The sequence below is a fragment of the Corella eumyota genome, chromosome 7, assembly GCF_963082875.1.
Source record: "Corella eumyota chromosome 7, kaCorEumy4.1, whole genome shotgun sequence".
Taxonomy (NCBI): Eukaryota; Metazoa; Chordata; class Ascidiacea; order Phlebobranchia; family Corellidae; genus Corella; species Corella eumyota.
The window spans coordinates 11,131,188-11,152,199 of NC_137496.1; the positions used below are offsets into that span (position 1 = coordinate 11,131,188).

The window sequence follows — 21,012 nt, forward strand, 5'->3', positions numbered from 1 at the left end:
GACGACGTTGCTATCCGACGACGTTGCTATCCGACGACGTTGCTATCCGACGACGTTGCTGTTCTTTGAAGCCCAATCCGATGACGTTGCTATCCGATGACGTTGCTATTCTTTGAAGCTCAATCCGATGACGTTGCTATCCGACGACGTTGCTATCCGACGACGTTGCTATCCAACGACGTTGATATCCGACGACGTTGCTATCTGATGACGTTGCTATACACGAATTAATCCGATGACGTTGCTATACACGAATTAATCCGATGACGTCGCCTTATACGAATTAACTTGACAACGTTGCTATTTCAATCGTGGCCATATCTGATGACGTCACTATCCTATGTCACTAGAGTTTTACAAGTAATTAACTGAAGACGTCAATAACATTTATTGTTTCAATGTGGCACTAACATCTTAGTAGTACATTGTTATTCCGCCGTGCGTGGCGCGTTTTTTTCTATCTTGGTGTTTAAAATGTGCACAGCCTTATAAAGGTGCCGCACAATCTTTTCTATCTTCACCATTTGACCTTTTAATAATTGTGTGTATTTATTCGTTATTGTGTGTATTTATTTGTTATTGTATGTTTATCGTTATTTTTACTTAAATTTTTTTTATTTTTTTCAAATGTGTTGATATATTCAGTATAATAGTCAATACATTACATTATATTTAACATACCCCTTGTCATGTAGTACTTGAAAAGTTTAGTAGTAAGTATAAGTAATAAGATGTAGAAATATGGGGCTAATTGCATTTTATTGGTCTTGAGTTAATCTGTAAATGGTACAAACTTTTACCGAAGAATAAAGAATTATAGGGCCTGATTTAATCAATACTATTCAATACTTTTCATGTTAATAAAGTGTTAAGTTGGTTTATTTTTAATAGTTTGTTAAAAAATTTAATTTTTGAGGAAAAAGTTAAATAATTTTTTTACCCTATACATTTTTAAACCGCCTTGGATTTAAATTTAGAGTTGCCAAAAATATTTTAATTTTGAATTTTTTTTTATTATATTTTTATGGAAAAGCGCAGAGTTGCCATGTGGTTGTAAAAAAAAATGTAAACAAAATTTTGCAAGGGTTGGTTTTGTTGTTAAAGATTAAAATAAACGTGCATAATAGGCGATATAGTTAGGGTTAACAATAAGAAACAATAATAAGTTTAAATTAGCTGACTGTCAGACGCATTTATGTTTCTTCGTTGACAGATTTTAATAAAACAATTTGCAAAACACATATACATAATTTTCTTGTCTGCATTTTAATTTTGTGCTGCTAAGTGTTGCAAAACAAAATTCTGATTGTGAAATACGAAATGTGGGTAGTGTGGGACCGTATGTAAATGTTAACAAAAGTTTGCAGAATGCTGGACTGGATTTTTTCAGAATCAATTCTAAACACTGATGTGGACACAGTCTGACAGTCTAAAAATTTGCTCTTTTCTTCAACTTCCTGCATCCTATACATAAGTACAATGAATAGTACTAAAATATGGAAAGCCAGATTTTATGTAAACGTTAGTTGAAAGTTGTTGAATGCAGAAAGGGGCGGAATTTTTAACCTTTATCACACAATTCTTTGCACTGCATTTTATCCTTTAGTTTTTTAGGTAAATACTGTATTAACGTTTACATACGGCCCGGCGCTCTCCTGCATTCTGTACTTTAGTAATGTCTGCACTATCCCAGGGTTGCACCTATTTTAGTATTAGTTTTGGACAAAAAAACTATAAACGATGTTGTTTTTTTTAACTAAGATTTTTGTAAAAATTACATTCTATTAATGTTTAAAATCTGAAAACAAAAATGCCGGAGTTAAAACTGGAAAATGAGATCTCGAAAGTTTTGTCCAAAGAAGAAGAAGAGGACCTCTCTTCTGAGGAGAGGGAGGAGGAGTTGGATGTTTTGGAGGAGATGATGAATACTCCGCTTGCATTTCAGGAGAAAAGACACCGGGAGGAGATAAAGAGCGCTAATATCGTCGCTCAAACTTGGAGAATGAAAGAAAGGGTAAAAATTTTTGTTTTTTATTTTAGTTTATCCTCAATAAAAATTTCTTTATTTTTTACCATAAAACTAGACTTCCTTTTGCTATGTCAAATTTTTAGAAGTAGTTGATTTTAGGTCTCTGAAAATAGGCCGAGTACAATGTGTTTAATCATTATATTAGGTACACAAATATTGTAAAACCATATATATACTGAATAGTCATAAGTTTTACTATATGTTCTAATAACACTTATAACCCACATTTCAAACATTGTACATGGTATTTACCTTATTAAAATAGACCTGTCAAAATCTGTATGGACTTACATAGAGCATAGCCTATTATGAAATCACAGTTAATTTGCTCATGAAAAACTTAATAGTCAAAACAGTTGGAACACTGAACCTAGTAATGTTATAAATATGGGAATATGTTACAAACCTGTTATATGTTATTCTAGATGAAAACGATAAGCGTTGCGCTGGTGTTGTGTTTAAATGTTGGAGTCGATCCCCCGGATGTTGTGAAGACAACTCCCTGTGCGAGAAAGGAATGCTGGATCGGTGAGATTGTTTCGTTTGATCTAATAATAAAACAGTTTTTATCAAATGATAAATCCTATTAAATAACGTACAATAAATCATATGTACTACTTAAACTGTAAAGTTTTTAATACTTTATTAATTTTATTTTTATTTTGATTTAAATTTTAAAGCAATATCTCACTATTAGTAGAAATTAAACTTTAGAACTTTAAAATAACAACTACTTCACTTGGGGTAGTGGGTCTAAACATATTTAGAATATGGTAGAATTTTGTTTATATTACAAAGTGTATGTTACATTGTATTTGGTTAAAGTTAACATTGATGTTATTGTTATAGATCCTCTTAGCCACAGTCTTCAGAAAGCTTTAGAAACCGTTGGTGGGAATCTACAAAAACAATACGAAAGGTGGCAGCCAAGAGTAAGTAAAACAAAAATTAAAGCTTTAGTTTTATTTTGCATATTAATAAGACTTAGATGTTATATATAAACTAAAGCTTTCATCAAAAAAAAGTATTTATTAACAAAGTTCGAAAAGTTAAATAAATAAAAAAACAATTAGTTAATTAATTTAACAATGGTATATTAGTGGTCAGAACACTTGACTTCACTACATAAGGTCCTGGGTGTGATCCCCACTGCTTTTGTGTTGTAGTGCCCTTGAGTAAGGCGCTAGTAAAAGTGTAAACCCCGCTGAGCCAGGACAATACTAAAGTACGGGATGCGGGATAGAGCGGGACCGTATGTAAACGTTAACGAATATTCGCGGAATGCGGGACAGAACGGAATTTTTGTAATTTTCTGCGGGATGATTGCTGTTTTTATCTAAAGGGCTAAGGGGTGATGCAGGATTAACTTCAAAGGTCAAGAAATGATGCGAAATTGAATTTAAAGCACAAGGGAAGATTAGGGGAGGGTATAAAAAGTCTGTCTTTTTTTGCATTCAGCGTTTTTTTGTTAACGTTTCCATACGGCTTCAATATCACCCGCACCCCGCAACTTCCCGCATCCCGTATTTTAGTACTACCCCTGAGCCAGCACTTATCCAGCAAATTAATTATCGGGCGATTATAATCTCTATAATATCCCAAACTGCTATAGGCAACTAAAGACTGGGTCGAAGTAACTGATGTCACTCTATATTTAAGTCATAAAGTCAACCTTTCCACATCGAGAATAAATAAATATATAAAAAAATTACACCTAAAAATCTAACTCCAAACATTAAAGTTTACATCCTAAACTACTGCTTCAAAAATATTTTTCTACACTCTAGGCAAGATACAAACAAAGTTTGGACCCAACAGTAGAAGATGTGAAAAAGTTGTGTACATCTCTGAGAAGGAACGCAAAAGAGGAAAGAGTCTTGTTTCATTATAATGGTCACGGGGTACCAAGACCCACAGTTAATGGGGAAATATGGGTGTTTAACAAGGTAAGTGTATTTATTCTGATCATTTATAAAACTGTTAGCTTAAGAATTAGGCTAATGAATATATATAACTTTATTTTGCAAAAATTTGTATTTCTGTGTTTTATGACACTTTTTGCAAGTTTTTTAGTTTGTTAATAGCCTGCCCTACAGTTGGGATTTCAATTGTGGAAATATGGTCCCTACTCTTAACTAATATTTGCCTGTAATAATTTATCTGTGCACCACAAATGGCAGTTTTGTTAACTTTTTTCCCTATAAGTTGGACATACATATATGTATATATAAATATCTTGTCCACTAAGCCTCATTATGAATAGACATTACAAACTTACACTACTTCTATTTTAACAAAACTAAATTTAATATAACAGACATACACTCAATATATTCCACTCTCCATCTACGACCTTCAAACCTGGATGGGAAGTCCTTCAATATTTGTGTTCGATTGCTCCTCTGCCGGCCTCATAGTCAGCTCGTTTAAAACTTTTGCGGATCAGAGAGAACAAGATATGCAGGTTGCTTTAAATGATATTCATATCGCTTACTTTAAAATGGTCAACTTCACTACCTAAACATAAAGTAACATTTGATACCGCGACCCAGTCTTAAGTTGACTTTGCCAGTTTGGGATGTTAAATCTGTTTAACTTTGATATCAAATACAAATTGATTTAACCAGTTGATATCTGCCCTATAACCAGCATAATTATTATCAGAATATGGTTGAAACTCTCAACTAATATTTGCCTGTGATTATTTATCTGTGCGCCACAAACTGCAGCTTTATTTATTTTGTTGGTCTTTTAAATGGAACATATATACATGTATTTATCATTAACTAAGCTCCATTATATGTAGATTATCTAACAATTTAATTTACCTTCAGGGTGTTGGTCTAAATTCTCCAAACTCTCCAACTTGTGACGCTCGAAATTGTATCCAACTTGCTGCATGTTCTGCAGATGAACTCCTTCCCATGAACCCTGAACTTCCTGCCGACCTCTTCACCTCTTGTCTAACGACCCCAATCAAGATCGCCCTCCAGTGGTTTTGTCATCAACGACAAGGATCGCTGGCACCGGGTGTAACTCTTGATCTTATTGAAAAGTGAGTTTTTTTTAAGACAACAATTTTGTCAGGTAGTGAACCAGTCATGCTGTCGGACTCTGAGCCGAAAGGTTTTAGGTTCAAGCCTCACTAATGCCACATTATTCACCGTTAAGTCCGGCGTTTACAGATAGCGTAAACACACCAAAAGGTTTCGGGTTCGAGCCGCACCAATGCCACACTATTCACCTTTAACCCCGGCGTTTACAGATAGCTTAAACACACCAAAAGGTTTCGGGTTCGAGCCGCACCAATGCCACACTATTCACCTTTATAGATAGCTTAGACACGTCTGCACACCCTTACATGATAAATTTGTTCTGTATTACTTTAAAATGAACTGTGCATTGCTGCCAAAGGCCCCAATCACTTTAAAATATAAGGTTTTGGGTTGTGGTAAAGGTATCTGTAAATGCTAGACTCAAGTGTGAATAATGTGGCATTGGTGTGACTCGAACCCAAAACCTTTTGGTGTGTTTAAGCTATCTGTAAACGCCGGGCTCAAAGGTGAATAATGTGGCATTGGTGCAACTCGAACCCGAAACCTTTTAACTCGTAGTCCGCTGCAATGACCAATATATCCACTACCTATACAACAAAGTATGGTTGATGATATGTTTATGTCCAATTTATAGGTTTACAAAATAAATAAAACTGCTGTTTGTGGTGTGCGGTGAATTTTCTTGGGCAATTACTAGTTAAGAGTTATGCATTGTGATGACTAAATTTGGCCCTTGGCTAGTTTGCCTTTATTTTCTTGTTTTTTCTGTTATTTTCTAAATAAAAACCTTGTTTTATTTTATCACAGAATTCCAGGTCAGTTAAATGATAGACGAACTCCCCTTGGCGAACTAAATTGGATATTTACAGCAATCACCGACACAATTGCATGGAATACTTTACCTAGAGGTAGGAACATGTTTCTCGATCATTTGTAGTATGTGGTTTTAAAATTAACTTATTACCATTAAAGTCAGTGCCGAAATTTCTTAATACTTCTACCATTCTTTAAATATTTATATATTCTAACTCAATATATACCGTAATACTGGGTTATTATTATTTTAGTAATTACACTAATTTATATTGTTTTTGTTACTCTTTTAGTCCTTACAAATCATTTCAAAGTTCTAAATTTATGGCTAAACATAAACTACATATAGTTCATGCTTTTAACCATTTAAAAATATATATTGTAATTAATACATGTGTTTTTTTACAGAATTGTTTCAAAAATTATTTCGGCAAGATCTTTTAGTGGCTAGTTTGTTTCGCAACTTCCTATTGGCTGATAGGATTATGAGGTCATACAGGTGTACTCCCTTCTCCCAACCAGCACTGCCCCCTACATTCAGGTAAATCAATATTTTCACATTAAATTAAAACTTTGGTTATTCATAAAAAAGCTGACAGCATAGCGTAGGGGTTAGAACTCATGGTTTTGCCACTTGAGGTTCTAGGTTTGATCCTGACTGCTTTTTCTGTAGCATCCTTAAGTAAGAAGCTATGATTGGTATAAACTTTTGCTGAGCCAAACTTATACAGCAGATTTTAATTAACGGGCAATTATAATCAATAATATCTCAAACTGACAAAGTCAACTCAAAACAGGGTCAGGGTAGCACATCTTTCTCTTTGTTTAAGTCATGATGTCGAGCCTTCTTTCATTGAAGATAAAATTAAACAATTTTTTAAAAAAATATTTTTATGTATATATAGTCATTTTTTTCTGTTTTAAATTTTAAAGTTTAATTTTCCTTTATTAAAATTTATCTATAGACATCCTATGTGGAGTGCCTGGGATCATGCTGTAGATGTCTGTTTAGCTCAATTACCTCAAATGTTAGGAAACCAGGCACAAAAATATACATTTAAGGTATTTATATTAGGCTGTTTTTAAAGCATTTAAAAATTTAAAATTTAAAGAAAATTTCTTTGAGTAAAATTTGTTTTTGTGTTTGTTATAACATAAAACAGTTTAAGATTGGTTTAGTCAAAACACTTGGCTTCACTACCTAAATTCTGGGTTTAATTCTCCATGCTTTTGTGCTGTAGCACCTTTGAGTAAGGCACTATAACGGTATAAACTCCTGCTGAGCTGATACTTAATCAGCAGCTTAGTTATCAGGCAATTATAATTATTAACATCTCAAACTGCCGAAGTCAACTCAAGACTGGGTCAGTAAACTAATGTTGTTCTATGTTTAGGCTGTGAAGTAAACCTTCCTACATCGAGGATAAATAAATATGAATTAAAATAGATAAATTATAGAACTATATTTTTAACTAAAGGCAATTTTTTTTGGAATAAGAAAATGTAACTTGTTTAAAATATTATTCTATCATGTTATTTGATATGGTTTAAATTGTTTTACAGAACAGTCCATTTTTTGCCCAACAATTGACAGCATTTCAGGTCTGGTTGAGTCTGGGGGTCCAACAACGTGACCCCCCTCAGCAGCTGCCCATCGTTTTACAGGTTTCTTTATTCTTTTACAATTTTTGTTTATTTAAAATTTGTGGTTTAGATATATTTTATTAAAGTCTGATTGAATTTTTTTGACTAACTTCACAAATGTCGAAATAACAAACATAAAATATCTTAGTAGTAAGTATATGTACAGGCTTATATATTTGTATATATCTGTTCAATTTATAGGCTTACAAAATAAATATAAAACTACCATTTGTAGTGCACGGGTAAATCATCACCGTCAAATATTAGTTGAGAGTTGCAACCATATTACAACAATTAAAATAGGTTTTTTTTTGTTGGTAAATAATTTTTGAAAGAGCATTATTTAGGGTCTACTTATCATAACAGGATGTTTTTACCTAGCTTTTTGGTTATAAATACTCAACTTTACATAATATATTAAATTTGAAAAACAACCTTTAATTATTTTTAGGTTCTGTTAAGTCAAGTGCATCGTTTAAGAGCTTTAGATCTTCTCGGTCGATTTTTAGACCTGGGATCTTGGGCCGTTAGTTTAGCTCTTTCTGTCGGAATATTTCCTTATGTTCTTAAACTACTGCAAAGTCTTGCCAAAGAGCTGAGGCCTTTACTTGTTTTCATCTGGGCAAAGATACTAGCAGTAGACAATGTGAGTTTAAGTAATTATTTTTTGTTTATTTAGCTATTTAAAGCAGTATTTAAATGTAAGTATTTAAATGTTAAAGCAGTATTTTAAATGTAGCTATTTAAAGCAGTATTTAAAATCTATTTAAAGCAGTATTTAAATGTAAGATTAGCGCACAAAAATAATTTTTGCATTTAGGATTGAAATATTTTCTTCAAATTAAAAGTCATTTTTTTTGGTTCAGTTAAATTCTTCTTATTTTGAACTCCACTCTTTTCAATGAATAATTGTAACCACGCCAACGCTGCCAATTTACCCCGTTCGCATAACTATCATGCGCGCCTCTTAAATACAAACCGTTTATATTTACCCCATGGCAAGCACTATACCACCATCCACCTTTATAAATTTGAGCACAATTTCTTGAGTAACTGTCATTGTCCTGGTCAAAGGTTGAAAGTTTTTGGCCAGATAACCCACTCATACCATCACCTATAAAAAATAAACATAAAGTAGGTGAACTAACCTTGCTAAAGTCGAAAAAGGGTATGTTACCTGCATTTCCAGTATAACCACTTATACTTAGTTTGTACTTTGTAGAAGCGGGTCCAACAAAAAAGTTACTAAAATTAAAAATAGAATGTATCATATTTTTGACTTAGATCAATTGTACTTAACGGTTCTTGGAAAATCTTAGGACCAATGAGTACAAAAAAGAGTTGACAAGAATCATAAAGTACAAGTGAAAATTAGCGAAGACCGTTTAATACAAGAGAAATACGAGAGAAAAAAAATTTAATTAGGTAGTAACATAAAGTACTAAAGAGAATTAGCTAGGGCCACAAAGTACGAGAGTTAGTACAAGTAATCCTTAGACTCTATTTAAATATTAACTTTATATCAAAGGGGTTATAACAAAAATTTAAATGCTTTTAAATACTAAACCTGTATTGAGCCCATCTTGTCTGGTTATCAAAATCTTCTAAATCAAATCTGGCTTCATATTTTCCAAATTTAGTCAACACGTGAAGATTTTGAGACCCTGATAGTTGAAAGTATAACAACGTTATGATTACAACAGGCAGCATGGTGTAGTTGCCAGAACACTTACTACACTACAGAAGGTCCAGCGTTTAATCACAACTGCTTTGATGTTGTAGGGCTCATAAGTTGGGCGCTATAAGCAGTATAAACTTCTGTTAAGCCAACGCTTAATCAGCAGTTTAATTATAGTCTATAATGTCCTATACTGCCAAAGAAGAAACTGGGTCAGGGTAACTAATGTCTCTATTTTTATGTCAGAAAGTTGACCGTTCCACATCTACAGTAAGTATGCATAAAAAAATAAGCCAGACTATAAGTTATTATACCAATCCAGTATTCAGAGTCAATATTTCCAAATCCATTCTCATATTCTGTCCAATTTCGATAAAAATCAATGCTTCCATCTATTCTTCTTTGAACTACCTGTGAATGTATAAATGAATATAGTTTTAATTCACTCAAAGTTTGTCTACCATAAGACAAACATAAAAAAAATGGATAGAGGATTATATTTTAAGCCTAAAATTCGTTTGCATCATTCTTTTTTCAATTTTTTTTATTTCAAGTTTATGTTTAAATTGTTTGGATCACTTGTACTTACGGTAAGAGATGAAAAAGTAATACCATAAAATACAAGAGTTTTAATGAGAAGCGTAAAGTACAAGTGAATTGTTTATTTGTGTTTCCTGTAAGAAGGGTAAAAGCTGTCTTGTTTTTGCTATATGTTTCTTTTATATACTTAAAAAACTTACTGTCCAGCCTCCACCATCCGTTGTTTGATCACAAAGAACCTCGATCGGTTGCCCAGTTGGGTAAATTGTTTCTTTCACTAACCCTTCTTTATCACTTGATATTTCATCGCAACCTCTAGGTGGTGTCCTCTCTGTTTGAACGTTTAAAGAAGTTAATAAGTTATCTATTAGTGTCTGATGGTGTGGTGAACTGGTCATGGCAACGGACTATGAGCCAAAAGGTTTCGGGTTCAAGCCGCAATGCCACACTATTCGCCCTTGAGCCCACATTTACTAATAGCTCAAACACGTGCAAACCGCACACCCTTACCTGATAAAAATATCAAAAACCTGGAATGTGGATAAAAAAGGTTGTCTATTAGTACACTGGTAATGGTACTGAGCCTAAGGGATTGAGTTTAATCCCCACCAATGCCACACTATTTACACATAAGCCTGGTGTTTACAGATAGCTTAAACGTGTCACAGCAGCACACTCTTAGCCAAAAATATATAACGTATTACCAGTAAAACTACTTTTTGTAATGCTATACTTGTTTTATTAAATAGTAATACCTTTAAATCTTTCGAACTCGATTTTCAAATCATCACAAACATTGTCACAACTCGCCGGTTCACCCTTCGGCCCTATCACACCCCGGGGACCAACAGGACCCATTTCTCCCTGTAACCCCTGTGCTCCTTTCTCCCCCTTGGGGCCTATAACACCTTGGGGTCCCATTGGCCCCATTTTTCCAGGAACGCCTTGTCTAATTTGTTGCGGGTTGTTGTTGTGAGAGGATGAAACATCATGTGCGCATGTTATTCGACAAAGTTGGTCTGAACTGAAAGGTGAATTAAAATCACTATTGCTTGATGCATACAACACTGTTGTAGCTAGTATTAACAAGTATTTCATTTCCTTATGGTTCAACTTAACACTAGACACAGAAACTGCTTAACACAGAAACTGGTTTACTACTTGTACTTGGTTGCTAAAAATAAGAAATAAACAGCATCAAGTTATATATTTTTAATTGTTATCTAATAAGAAATTTAATAATTTTTGTACATATTTACTTGGTCTGTAATTAATTAATATTGCTTTTAATATCATGCCAGATTTAAATATTGTAATAGCTTGATGTGATATCACCTAAGGCAAGTTTACTTTGTGGTTTATCTTGTTTACCAAACTTTTAAAGTGTTCGAAACTTTTGGAAATTTTTCTATTTTTAGTAAACAAGTTGGTCTGGGACTGTTTTTGACTTCAAGAATTTTAAATTATTTTTAACAATATTTGATTCTTGATAAAACAAAAATGCATTTTATGACCATATGAAGCTCAGTGTACAAATAAATTTATTGCGGGCAAAAATAAGTTGATAGTTGCAACCATATTACAACAGTTACAATGTAAACCATAGGGTTAGCTTTTAATTAGTGTTATATATCACACTTTAAAATCATGTACAAAAAAACAAAAAGCTATATTGTTTTGTTTTATCATTTTTTGTTTTATTAGGTTGTTTATTGTATTCGCCAGTGTATAAACAATAAAAATAAGATTTTATTTTACTACTATATAAAAAATATTTTTATTTTTTTTTTACAGACCTGCCAAAGTGATCTAGTCAAAGATGAAGGGCATCATTACTTCTTAAGAGCACTGCAAGATCCTCTTATGTCTTTATCCCGCCGCACGATGGCAGCATTTGTACTAGCTGAAATAGTGAACAAGAATAACGCAGGACAGGAACAATGCCTGAAGAGAAATATTATCTCTATTTGTCTCGACCAATTGGATGAGGATATTGGAATGGCATCACCGCAATTAAAGCATTGGGTGGCTATCTGTTTGGGTAAGAAAGTTTTTACTAATAATTATTTATCCTTGATGTTAAAAGGTCGACTTTGCGACCTACAGTCTAAGAGCAAAGGGAATCAAACCCAAAGCCTCATGTAGTAAATTAGGTGTTTTGAACACTTTATCACGTTGTCGGTAAATTGATAAGTTTTGTTTTTAATCAGAACAAAAATTAATTTTGTGGTTAATGTTAATTAATAAAGTCTGTTGTAATTTAACTTTTATATTTTTAAGGTCGAGTGTGGACAAATTACGATGAAGCAAGATGGAGAGGAGTTAGAGATCGAGCCCATGATCGACTTTATGAGCTTCTTCATGATCCACATCCAGAGGTACTTATGATTCACATCAGTAGGTTTAATACAATATTTTGTACAAGCACTAAAGTTTTGTAATAGGGTTGCAACTTGCAACTAATATTTGTTCGCGATAATTAACCTGCGCACCACAAGCATGATGTAGTGGAAAGAACACTTGCTACACCACCATGAGGTCGTGGGTTCAACCCCCACTGCTCTCATGCTGTAGCGTCTCTTAAGTAAGGCGCTATAAACGGTAGAACTCCTGCTGAGCCAGCCTTTAATCAGCAGAATAATTATCGGGCAATTATAATCTATAATATCCCAAACTGTGAAAGGCAACTTGAGACTGGGTCCGATTAGGTCACGCATTGGACCTTTCCACATCGAGGATAAGGATATATATCCAAAAAAAAACAGTTTTATTTATGTTGTATGCTCACAAGTGTAGCGTAAACATATATATATCATCGACTAAGCTCCATTTATTTTCTGTTATAGTATGTTGTGTATTTAAATAATCTCAACAAATAATGATTACTCTTGTAATACCCAGGTTCGAACAGCAGCTGTATATGCGCTAGGAACATTTGTAGACAACAAACCTGACTCTGGGAGTGATCATGCTGCCCATGTCAACCAAGCTGTCGGTGCAACCTTATCTCTTTTATATAAGCGTGAAGCCAGTGTACTAGTAAGAAGGGAACTTACAATAGCTCTACAGAGACGGGTGTCATGTTATGATAGCAGTTTTGCTGCTATTGCATTTCGATTTGTTGAAGAAGAGCGTAAGTATAAATTTTAGTTTTGTTAACTAAAATAAATATACTTGTAGATGTAACTTGTATCTAACATTTTGGTTGTTATTACGCACAGTGGTGTAGTGGTTAGAATACTTGGCTTTGTACCATGAAGTATGTGGTTTAATTCTTACTGCTTCCATGTCAAATATAAATGGTATAAACTTCTGCTAAGCTAACACTTAATCAGTAGCTTTATTATCGGGCAATCAGAATCAATATTATTCCAAACTGGCGAAGTTAACTCGAGACTGGGTTGGGGTAACAAATGTTACCCTATGTTTGGGTCGTGAAGTTGATCTTTCCACTTATATATAAAAATAAAGATATAAAAAAAATATTGTATCTTTAACATGTGGTAAAAACAATCTTTTAATGTTAAATTTTACCATTTTTTTTAAATTGTTTACAGAAAAAAACAGGAGTAAAAGTCGAACACCAATGAAATCTCGATCAAGTGTTGACCAGCATAGTTCTCTACCTGCTAACTTCATAAAACAAGGTGAAAACTCACCTATAACTGTTTCTTTTAACTTTATAAACAACCAATTTTTTAGTGTTTGTTGTATTATGGTCACAACTCTCAACTAATATTTACCCACGATAATTTACTCATGTACCACAAACGGCAGTTTTTAAAATTTAGTAAGCCAATAAATGGGACATAAATATATTTTTATAGTTCACTAACCTAGGTAATGTTGATGGGTTAATTTATCTTACCAGTTTCCCTATTAATTAATTATTTTAAATCTAGGTTCAGGGGATTCAACTTTAAACCAATCAACGGATTCCAGTCAAAATTTATCGTTTTCCACCGAGACAAATTTATCCACGGAAAGATTGAATCGACTTCGAAAAATATCAATTTCCACTCTACCTTCCAATTCAGGTAAGGTTTTCCATTTTTAAAATTAATTATTTCACTTTATGTTTGGTAATTTACTGGCCTGTTATCAATATTATTAACCATTTGTAATGTAAAGTATCTACCAACTAATAATTTACTATATAACATACTAAAAAATTGACTAAATAATATCCAAAAAATTGACTAAATAATATCCAAAAAAGAAATATATATTTTTTTTGTATATATCTATATCCTCGATGTTGGAAAGTCGAATGCGCGACTTAAACATAGAGTAACATCAGTTACTCCGACCCAGTCTCGAGTTGTCTTCAGCAGTTTGGGATATTATAGATTATAATTGCCCTATAATTGACTAATTGCTGGCTCAGCAGGAGTTCATATCGTTTATAGCACCTTACTTAAGAGCGCTACAGCATGAGATCAGTGGGGATTGAACCCACGACCTCATGTGTGGTGTAGCAAGTGTTCTTTCCACTAGACCACGCTGCTGGTAATTTACTGAACAACATATTAAAAAATGTGGATTAAAAATTAAAATTTTACATAAATCCAATTAATTTTTATTTCTAAAAAAAAATTCGATTTTTGTACAAGGGTTAATATATATTACTCTTATTTATTTTTGTAAACTTAGGTATAGCTTACAGTTCAGTGAATGCAAATATATGGAAAGTGTTGTTGTCATTAGCAACCGATCCTCATCCAAGCGTGGCGGAACCTGCGAACTCTGTCGTTGCTTCTGTCATGGAAAGAGTAGCTGTAAGTAAAAAAAAGTGTTTTTAAATTACAACATTTTTATTTACTAGTCCATTTTACGATCGATATTTTAATTGTTGTAATATGGTTGCAACTAATATTAGCCAGTAATAATTTACCCATGCACAACAAATGGCGGTTTTATTTATTTTGTAGGCCTATAAACTAGACATACACATTTATCTATATCTATTGTTCGCCAAACTTTTTAGTACATATTTATAAATAACCTTGTGAAATATTCGTAAAAATTGGTTGAAAAAAATTCTGTTGAAATTTTGTAATTTTTTTAGATAATGGCCCAGAAACAAAGTTCAAGATATGGAGAGAGATCGACGCCTAACAGCCCAAAATCTCAGAGAAAAAACTCTGAAAATGTTTTGTCTTCTTCTAACAGGTAAGACTTGAAAACTGTACTTAAAAAAACATTATATATATTGCTTAATTAAAAAAAAATCCGTTTTTTTGTTTGGTTCTTTAAAATATGCTTTTCCAGGTGGTTCAAATTATTTAATATTTGTTTAAAAAAATTTTATTTTTTTTTAAAAAATTTTTTTGTCTAAAATTTTTTTTTATTTGCAGTAGTAACTCAAGTTCATTATTATCCCCTTTAAAAAGTGAATCCATCATTCCAATGCAGTTAACCCCATATCCTAGATCAAGGAAAACCTACAGCAAAGAACCAGAGAGAAATAGAGAGGTAATTGGCTGTGGGTTAAACCTTAAAATAATATTGTGGCATTTTTATATCTGTTAAAAGATTGTATTATAACACTTTTTACCCTCATTTTTATTCTCAATGTGGGAAGATTGACTTCACAGCCTAAACATGGAGTAATATTTGTTACTCTGACCCAGTCTCAAGTTGACTTTTGTAGTTTGAAATATTATTGATTATAATTGCCTGATAAATAAGCAGCTTAAATGTTAGCTCAGCATAAGTTTATACTGATTATAATGTCTTACAGAGCAATGCTACAACATGGAAGCAGTGGGAATCAAACTTCTAACCTTTTATAGTAAAGCCAAATGTTCTTTCTAAATGCACTTTTCTAGTCACTACATGTTAAAATATTGTTTTGTTATTAAGGTTTTCAGAGCAGGGGAAGTCCCGTCTACTATCATCACACTGGTCAACGACAGATTGGTTTCCACAGAGTTTTGTGAATGGAGTTCATCTGTCTTTGCACAGCCTACATCAAAGGTAAATGTCATTGTTGGAATTAATTTCGTAATTTAGGTTCTCGCAGATAAATGAAAAAGAATATACGATGAATATTACGTTAATGTGACGGGAAAAAATGACAAAATCAAATTCATAATTCAGAACATGGTTTTTTTATATTGTTTACATAAAGATTTTATATTATGTTATGGCATGGTCAATAAACACAGATAATTTAAACTTTAACTAAATGATGATTATCTGCTATAGATGCTTAAGAATTAAAATCAAATTTTTCTTTAAATTTATTAAATTTAATGTTTTTTAAAGTTGTCTATTAAGTAAAATGTAATACAAAATATTTCTGTTGTTAGGACAACGGTAAAGAAGAAGAAAAAATCGATTTCGTTTCCAAGCAACGACAGAAACTCGAAAAACTCTTACAACTTGAGAATAACATCGAGATATCTCATCTAAGCCTGGGTATTGCAATACAAAAGATACATAAATTTATTTTGTTTTTTTAAAACTTTTAGTTAGCGCACTCTATAGTTTGTTGTAATATGGTCGCAACTTGCAACTAATATTTGCTCATATTAATTTACCTGTGCACCACAAATGGCAGTTTTGTTTATTTTGTAGGCCTATAAACTCAACATATATATATTTATACACATAATCCACTAAGCTCCATAGTATAGTTTATAGTCCGGATATTTTTTATTTTTTTATTGCAGATGCAGTAAAAATGGTCGATCAACAATTTTACAACAAAAACCCTCAACCTCCAAGCTCCTTGATCTTTCATCCTTATAATAATAATCTTATTGTTGGTGGGGGCTCATCTTTAACGTGAGTTGGTTTTGAGTAATGTAGGTCTATGTTTTACTTTAAAAATGGTCATGGGTCAACATGCTTCTTAAAGTTTTGAGTTTCATGTATTAATTGTTTTTGATTTTAATTGCTTATATATATATATTGACAGGCAGCATGGTACACTTGGCTTTAGTACAAGAGATTTATAAGTTTGATCTCCACTACTCTTATTCTGTAGCATTCTTGAGTAAGACTATAAACAGTTTAATCTTTTGCTGAGCCAAAACCAATCAGCAAATAAATTATCGGGCAATTAGAATTTATAATTCTGTAAAAATCAACTTGAGACTGGGTCAGGGTAACAAATGTTACTCTATGTTTAGGCTGTGAAGTCAAACTTTCCACATTAAAATATTTACATTACATATTATAGTAAAGTGTTTATTAATTAATTTTATTTGGTTTTTAGTGTTTGGAATTGGGAGGGGGGGAATCAAAAGCAAATCATTCACAACAACAACCCTCAATCAACCAACATTTCATGCATGCAGTTTATTAACAAACATTCTGATGCACTTTTAATGGTGGGCTCAGGTGGGATAATATTTAATTAAACTCTTACATCAAGAACTAACTATTGATTGTGGTTATATAAACAAATGTGTGAGCTTGTATTTTTTTATTTGTTTACTTACTGATTTTGTATGTTTTAATATTTATTATCCTTGATGTGAAAAGGTCAACTTCACAACCTAAACAAAAAGTAACATTTGTTACCCTGACCCAATCTCAAGTTGACTTTGCCAGTTTAGGATATTTTAGATTAATATTTGCCTGATAATTATGCTGCTGATTAAGTGTTGGATCAGGAGTTCATACCGTTTATAGTACCTTACTCTAAGGTGCTAACAGCATTAAAGCAGTGGGGATCGATCCTATGAGTTTATGTAGTAAAGCCAAGTGTTTTGACCACTACACTTTACTGCAGTCTAAAAAATATAGTATATAGCATCATGTATTTAACTTTTTCTTATGTTGTATATTGTTAACTATAGATGATGGGTGTTTGAGAGTTTGGAAAGATGTCTGGAATGAAAAACATTCGCTTGTAACAGCTTGGCAGGTTTGAAACTTGAATAAAATTTAATAAAAGATGCAATGATAAGTTTAATAAAATGCTACACTAATTTGTGTCTAAACAATTTATATTCTAAGTTCTAGGTGATAAAAGATACTAGTTGCCTTAATATAACGCAATAGTTGATAGGCTGCTCTATAGTAAGGATTTTAATTGTTGTAATAATTGTAACTAATTTTTTATTTTTTTAACTAATATTCTGAATTTAACCAATACAAAATCATTGTAACTTTTATACTTAAACATTTGAAGGCAATCTCGGATAATGTTGCTTCTCCGAGAGGATCTGGGATGGTGATGTGCTGGGATCAGGAGGAGCTTTGTCTTTATGCCGGAGGAGATTCTAGGAAGATCCATGTCTGGAGCACAATGTCTGAGAAGAAAGAGCATGTTAGTTTATATGTTTTAAACACTGTTTTTAGTTAGGGTCATTCTAAAAATATGAACATCGAATACACACTGCCTACTACTATTGGTGTAGCAGTAAATAATCTGATGATGCAAAAAATAATCTTATTTTTGTAGGAGTTTTTGACTGGTGCAGATAGTAGTGTGACTAGTTTGGCTCTAAATAAAAATCATGGATTTTTGGTCGGAAGTTTTGGTGATGGAACGTTAAGACTTTTTGATGGAAGAGTTAAAGAAAGGTGACTGTCTTATACTTCAAAAAAATCTACAATTTTATTAAAACCTAAATTTTAGCTTTATATAACCTAAATTTTAGCTTTATAACTAAACTCACAAAAAAAAATTGGTATTATATTTGGTTTTATTTAAAGAAGTAACTTTCAAAGCCATTATATTTAATTTTTTTTCATTTTTTAGCACTTACAAACCAATAAGAGCTCATGAAACTTGGATAATAAACTCAACTTTTTTACAAGACAACACTTTACTTACTGCAAGGTTGGTATTTTATTATATGAGCTATGTTACATATTTAAAATAATGATTAATTTTTTGTTTCTATTACTAAAGTTAAGGGGGATAGCACTTGCTTTATTGCAAAAGCTTGGGTTTGATTTTCACTGCTTCCATGCCTTAGCATCTTTCAGTAAGGCACCATAAAAATAGTATCAACTTTTGCCAAGTCAAAAACAATCGGCAGATTTTATTGGGCAATCAAAATAAATCACTAACTGCCAAAGACACTTAGGTATGGGTTGCGGTAACATTTGTTACTCTATGTTAAGGTTATGAAGACAGCCTTTTTATAATATCTATTTTTCATAGTCCATATTATAAAAGACTGTATTTCTATAATTACAACCTTTTCCAGCCTTTCCATAACACTTTAACGAGGTTTAGATTTTATTAAAAATTTACAAATATAGCTTTTTTGTTATGTTCACTGAATCATGTTTATGTTCATCTTAATAGTGAGCTAGGAGATATAAAGTTATGGGATGTTCGTATGTTAGCAAGCGATTTAGTGAAATCATTCAAAGTTAAATCAGGAGACATTAGACACCTGCAAGTTCATCCAAAACTTCCAATCATTGCCTGGTAAGTTATCTAATGTGGTGTAATTAATATATAGTAGGGCTTAGTGGACAATATATATATGCATGTCTAATTTATAGCCCTGTAAAATAAATAAAACTATCATTTGAGGTGCGCAGGAAAATTATCACTGGCCAATATTAGTTGTGAGTTGCAACCATATTATAATTAATAAAATTTCAACCATAGGGCTGGCTATTGACTAATATATTTATTAAAGTGCTGTATGTAATACTTTGGTCATCCAAAAATAAGGTTGTGGGTTTAATACAACTATTTTTATTGAATAGTAATTTTAAGTAAAGAAGTACTTGTATTAAATATCAGGCTATAGTCGATTAATGTGTGATTTTTAAGGATTGCTTTGTTGGTATTTATTATGCTTAGACTTAAGTCTGGAGTATATTATAGTATAACAAAACATTTTGCTTTTATTTTAACAGTGGTTCGTACGACCATTCCTTAAACTTTCTTAACATGAATGGAGATGAATTAGGCACAGTTAAATATTATGATGGATTTCTCGGCCAAAGAATTGGGGTTATAACTTCGATGTGTTTTCATCCTTTACTAGTAAGTCAATAAATCAAATTAAATGACAATTTTAATTTAAAAATGAAGTAGACTGTATAAAAATTTTTGTAGTATTTAAAAAAATTAAATTAAAAGCCGGCTTTATTTATTTATTTTTGTAACTTTATCCTTGATGTGGAAAGGTCGATTTCACGACCTAAACATAGAGTAACATTTGTTACCCCCGTCTTAGTCTTTAGTTGACTTTGGCAGTGTAATATATTGTTGATTAAAACTGCCTAAAAATTAGAGCAGTGGGAATTGAACCCATGATCTTATATAGTGTAGTAAGTGTTCTGACAACTACACCATGCTGCCGGTGCAGTTGTTTAATATTGTGATATTATTTTACCAAATGTTATTAAACTTTCTTGGGTATCTGTTTTTAAAATTGTGTTCAAATTATTTAAAGGCCAATCTAGCAGTAGGAACTGCAGATTCATTCCTTACTGTTTACTCAGCTGAAAACAAAACTTGATCTTCACACTGGCTCAAGCACTATATAGTCGAATTATAACAGAGAGCACATCAACCCAAGTGAAGATTATTTGTTCTGGGTTTGGTAAGCTTGGGTTAAAACAATCTCGAAAACTGAAGTTAACAAATTTGTTAAAATTAAACTTTTTTGATTATGTTTTTGTATAAGTTACAAAAGTTCATATTTAATGAATATCATGCAATATTGTCAAGTTTTTTTTTTTTAATATATTGTCTTATTTAATGGCTATAATCTATTTTATCAGCCACTATTTATAAGCACTATAATTTTTCTTTTTAATTGTGCCTAAAGTTCCAGTTTAAATAATGTTATTGTGTGACGAATGCATGTCTAAAACATTTAATAATGTGATTTTGTTTATCATTGTCGTATTTATTTATATTTGATGTGGGTAAATCTTATCAAGATCTTTAATTGTATCTTTGTTACAATTTTGACCTTCACTTTTAAATATTCGACACAGATTTTTAATTTCACTTAATTTCATTTTTACCCCATTGGTGGTTTATTTTAAGGCCCTACTTAAATACAGTCTGAACAGTCAAAAAAGTTTGGTACAACCATAGGACTCCAGCAACCTACTTTACTCAAAAATAAAAGACCATGGATGTTTCTAAAGTGTTATTAAAAATGCTTTTTGGGGGGGTATAAGCCTTGGGTGTTTACTGGGGGCAGTTTGTTCAAAAGAAGTTTGTTATGTTTGTACTAAAAAAATCTTGAGTATTGATAACAGCTGTGGAATGTAAATTAATGGGTTATTTTTCACAGACTCTGGCTTTTTTA

The 21,012-nt window shown here is 32.2% G+C and overlaps 2 protein-coding genes across 2 annotated transcripts; one reads left to right on the forward strand and one right to left on the reverse strand.

Moving 5' to 3' along the window:
- Nucleotides 1-1,908: 1,908 nt before the first annotated feature.
- On the forward strand, nucleotides 1,909-20,826 carry LOC145760039 (regulatory-associated protein of mTOR-like). Its single transcript, XM_082573901.1, has 30 exons — nucleotides 1,909-2,014; nucleotides 2,455-2,557; nucleotides 2,879-2,961; nucleotides 3,817-3,975; nucleotides 4,347-4,493; nucleotides 4,864-5,084; nucleotides 5,893-5,993; nucleotides 6,307-6,439; nucleotides 6,864-6,960; nucleotides 7,462-7,563; nucleotides 7,994-8,188; nucleotides 11,555-11,801; nucleotides 12,041-12,138; nucleotides 12,662-12,893; nucleotides 13,318-13,407; nucleotides 13,663-13,797; nucleotides 14,414-14,538; nucleotides 14,829-14,932; nucleotides 15,118-15,235; nucleotides 15,626-15,739; nucleotides 16,075-16,183; nucleotides 16,438-16,552; nucleotides 16,986-17,110; nucleotides 17,572-17,639; nucleotides 17,907-18,044; nucleotides 18,180-18,301; nucleotides 18,480-18,560; nucleotides 19,035-19,160; nucleotides 19,601-19,730; nucleotides 20,143-20,826. The coding sequence occupies exons 1-30, from the start codon at nucleotides 1,919-1,921 to the stop codon at nucleotides 20,206-20,208; spliced, it is 3,780 nt and encodes a 1,259-aa protein (XP_082430027.1). The 5' UTR covers nucleotides 1,909-1,918; the 3' UTR covers nucleotides 20,209-20,826.
- Nucleotides 8,409-10,638, reverse strand: LOC145760042 (microfibril-associated glycoprotein 4-like). Its single transcript, XM_082573906.1, has 6 exons — nucleotides 10,516-10,638; nucleotides 9,957-10,091; nucleotides 9,535-9,627; nucleotides 9,110-9,206; nucleotides 8,720-8,787; nucleotides 8,409-8,656 (listed from the first exon to the last, which is right to left on the reverse strand). The coding sequence occupies exons 1-6, from the start codon at nucleotides 10,616-10,618 to the stop codon at nucleotides 8,409-8,411; spliced, it is 744 nt and encodes a 247-aa protein (XP_082430032.1). The 5' UTR covers nucleotides 10,619-10,638.
- Nucleotides 20,827-21,012: the final 186 nt, after the last annotated feature.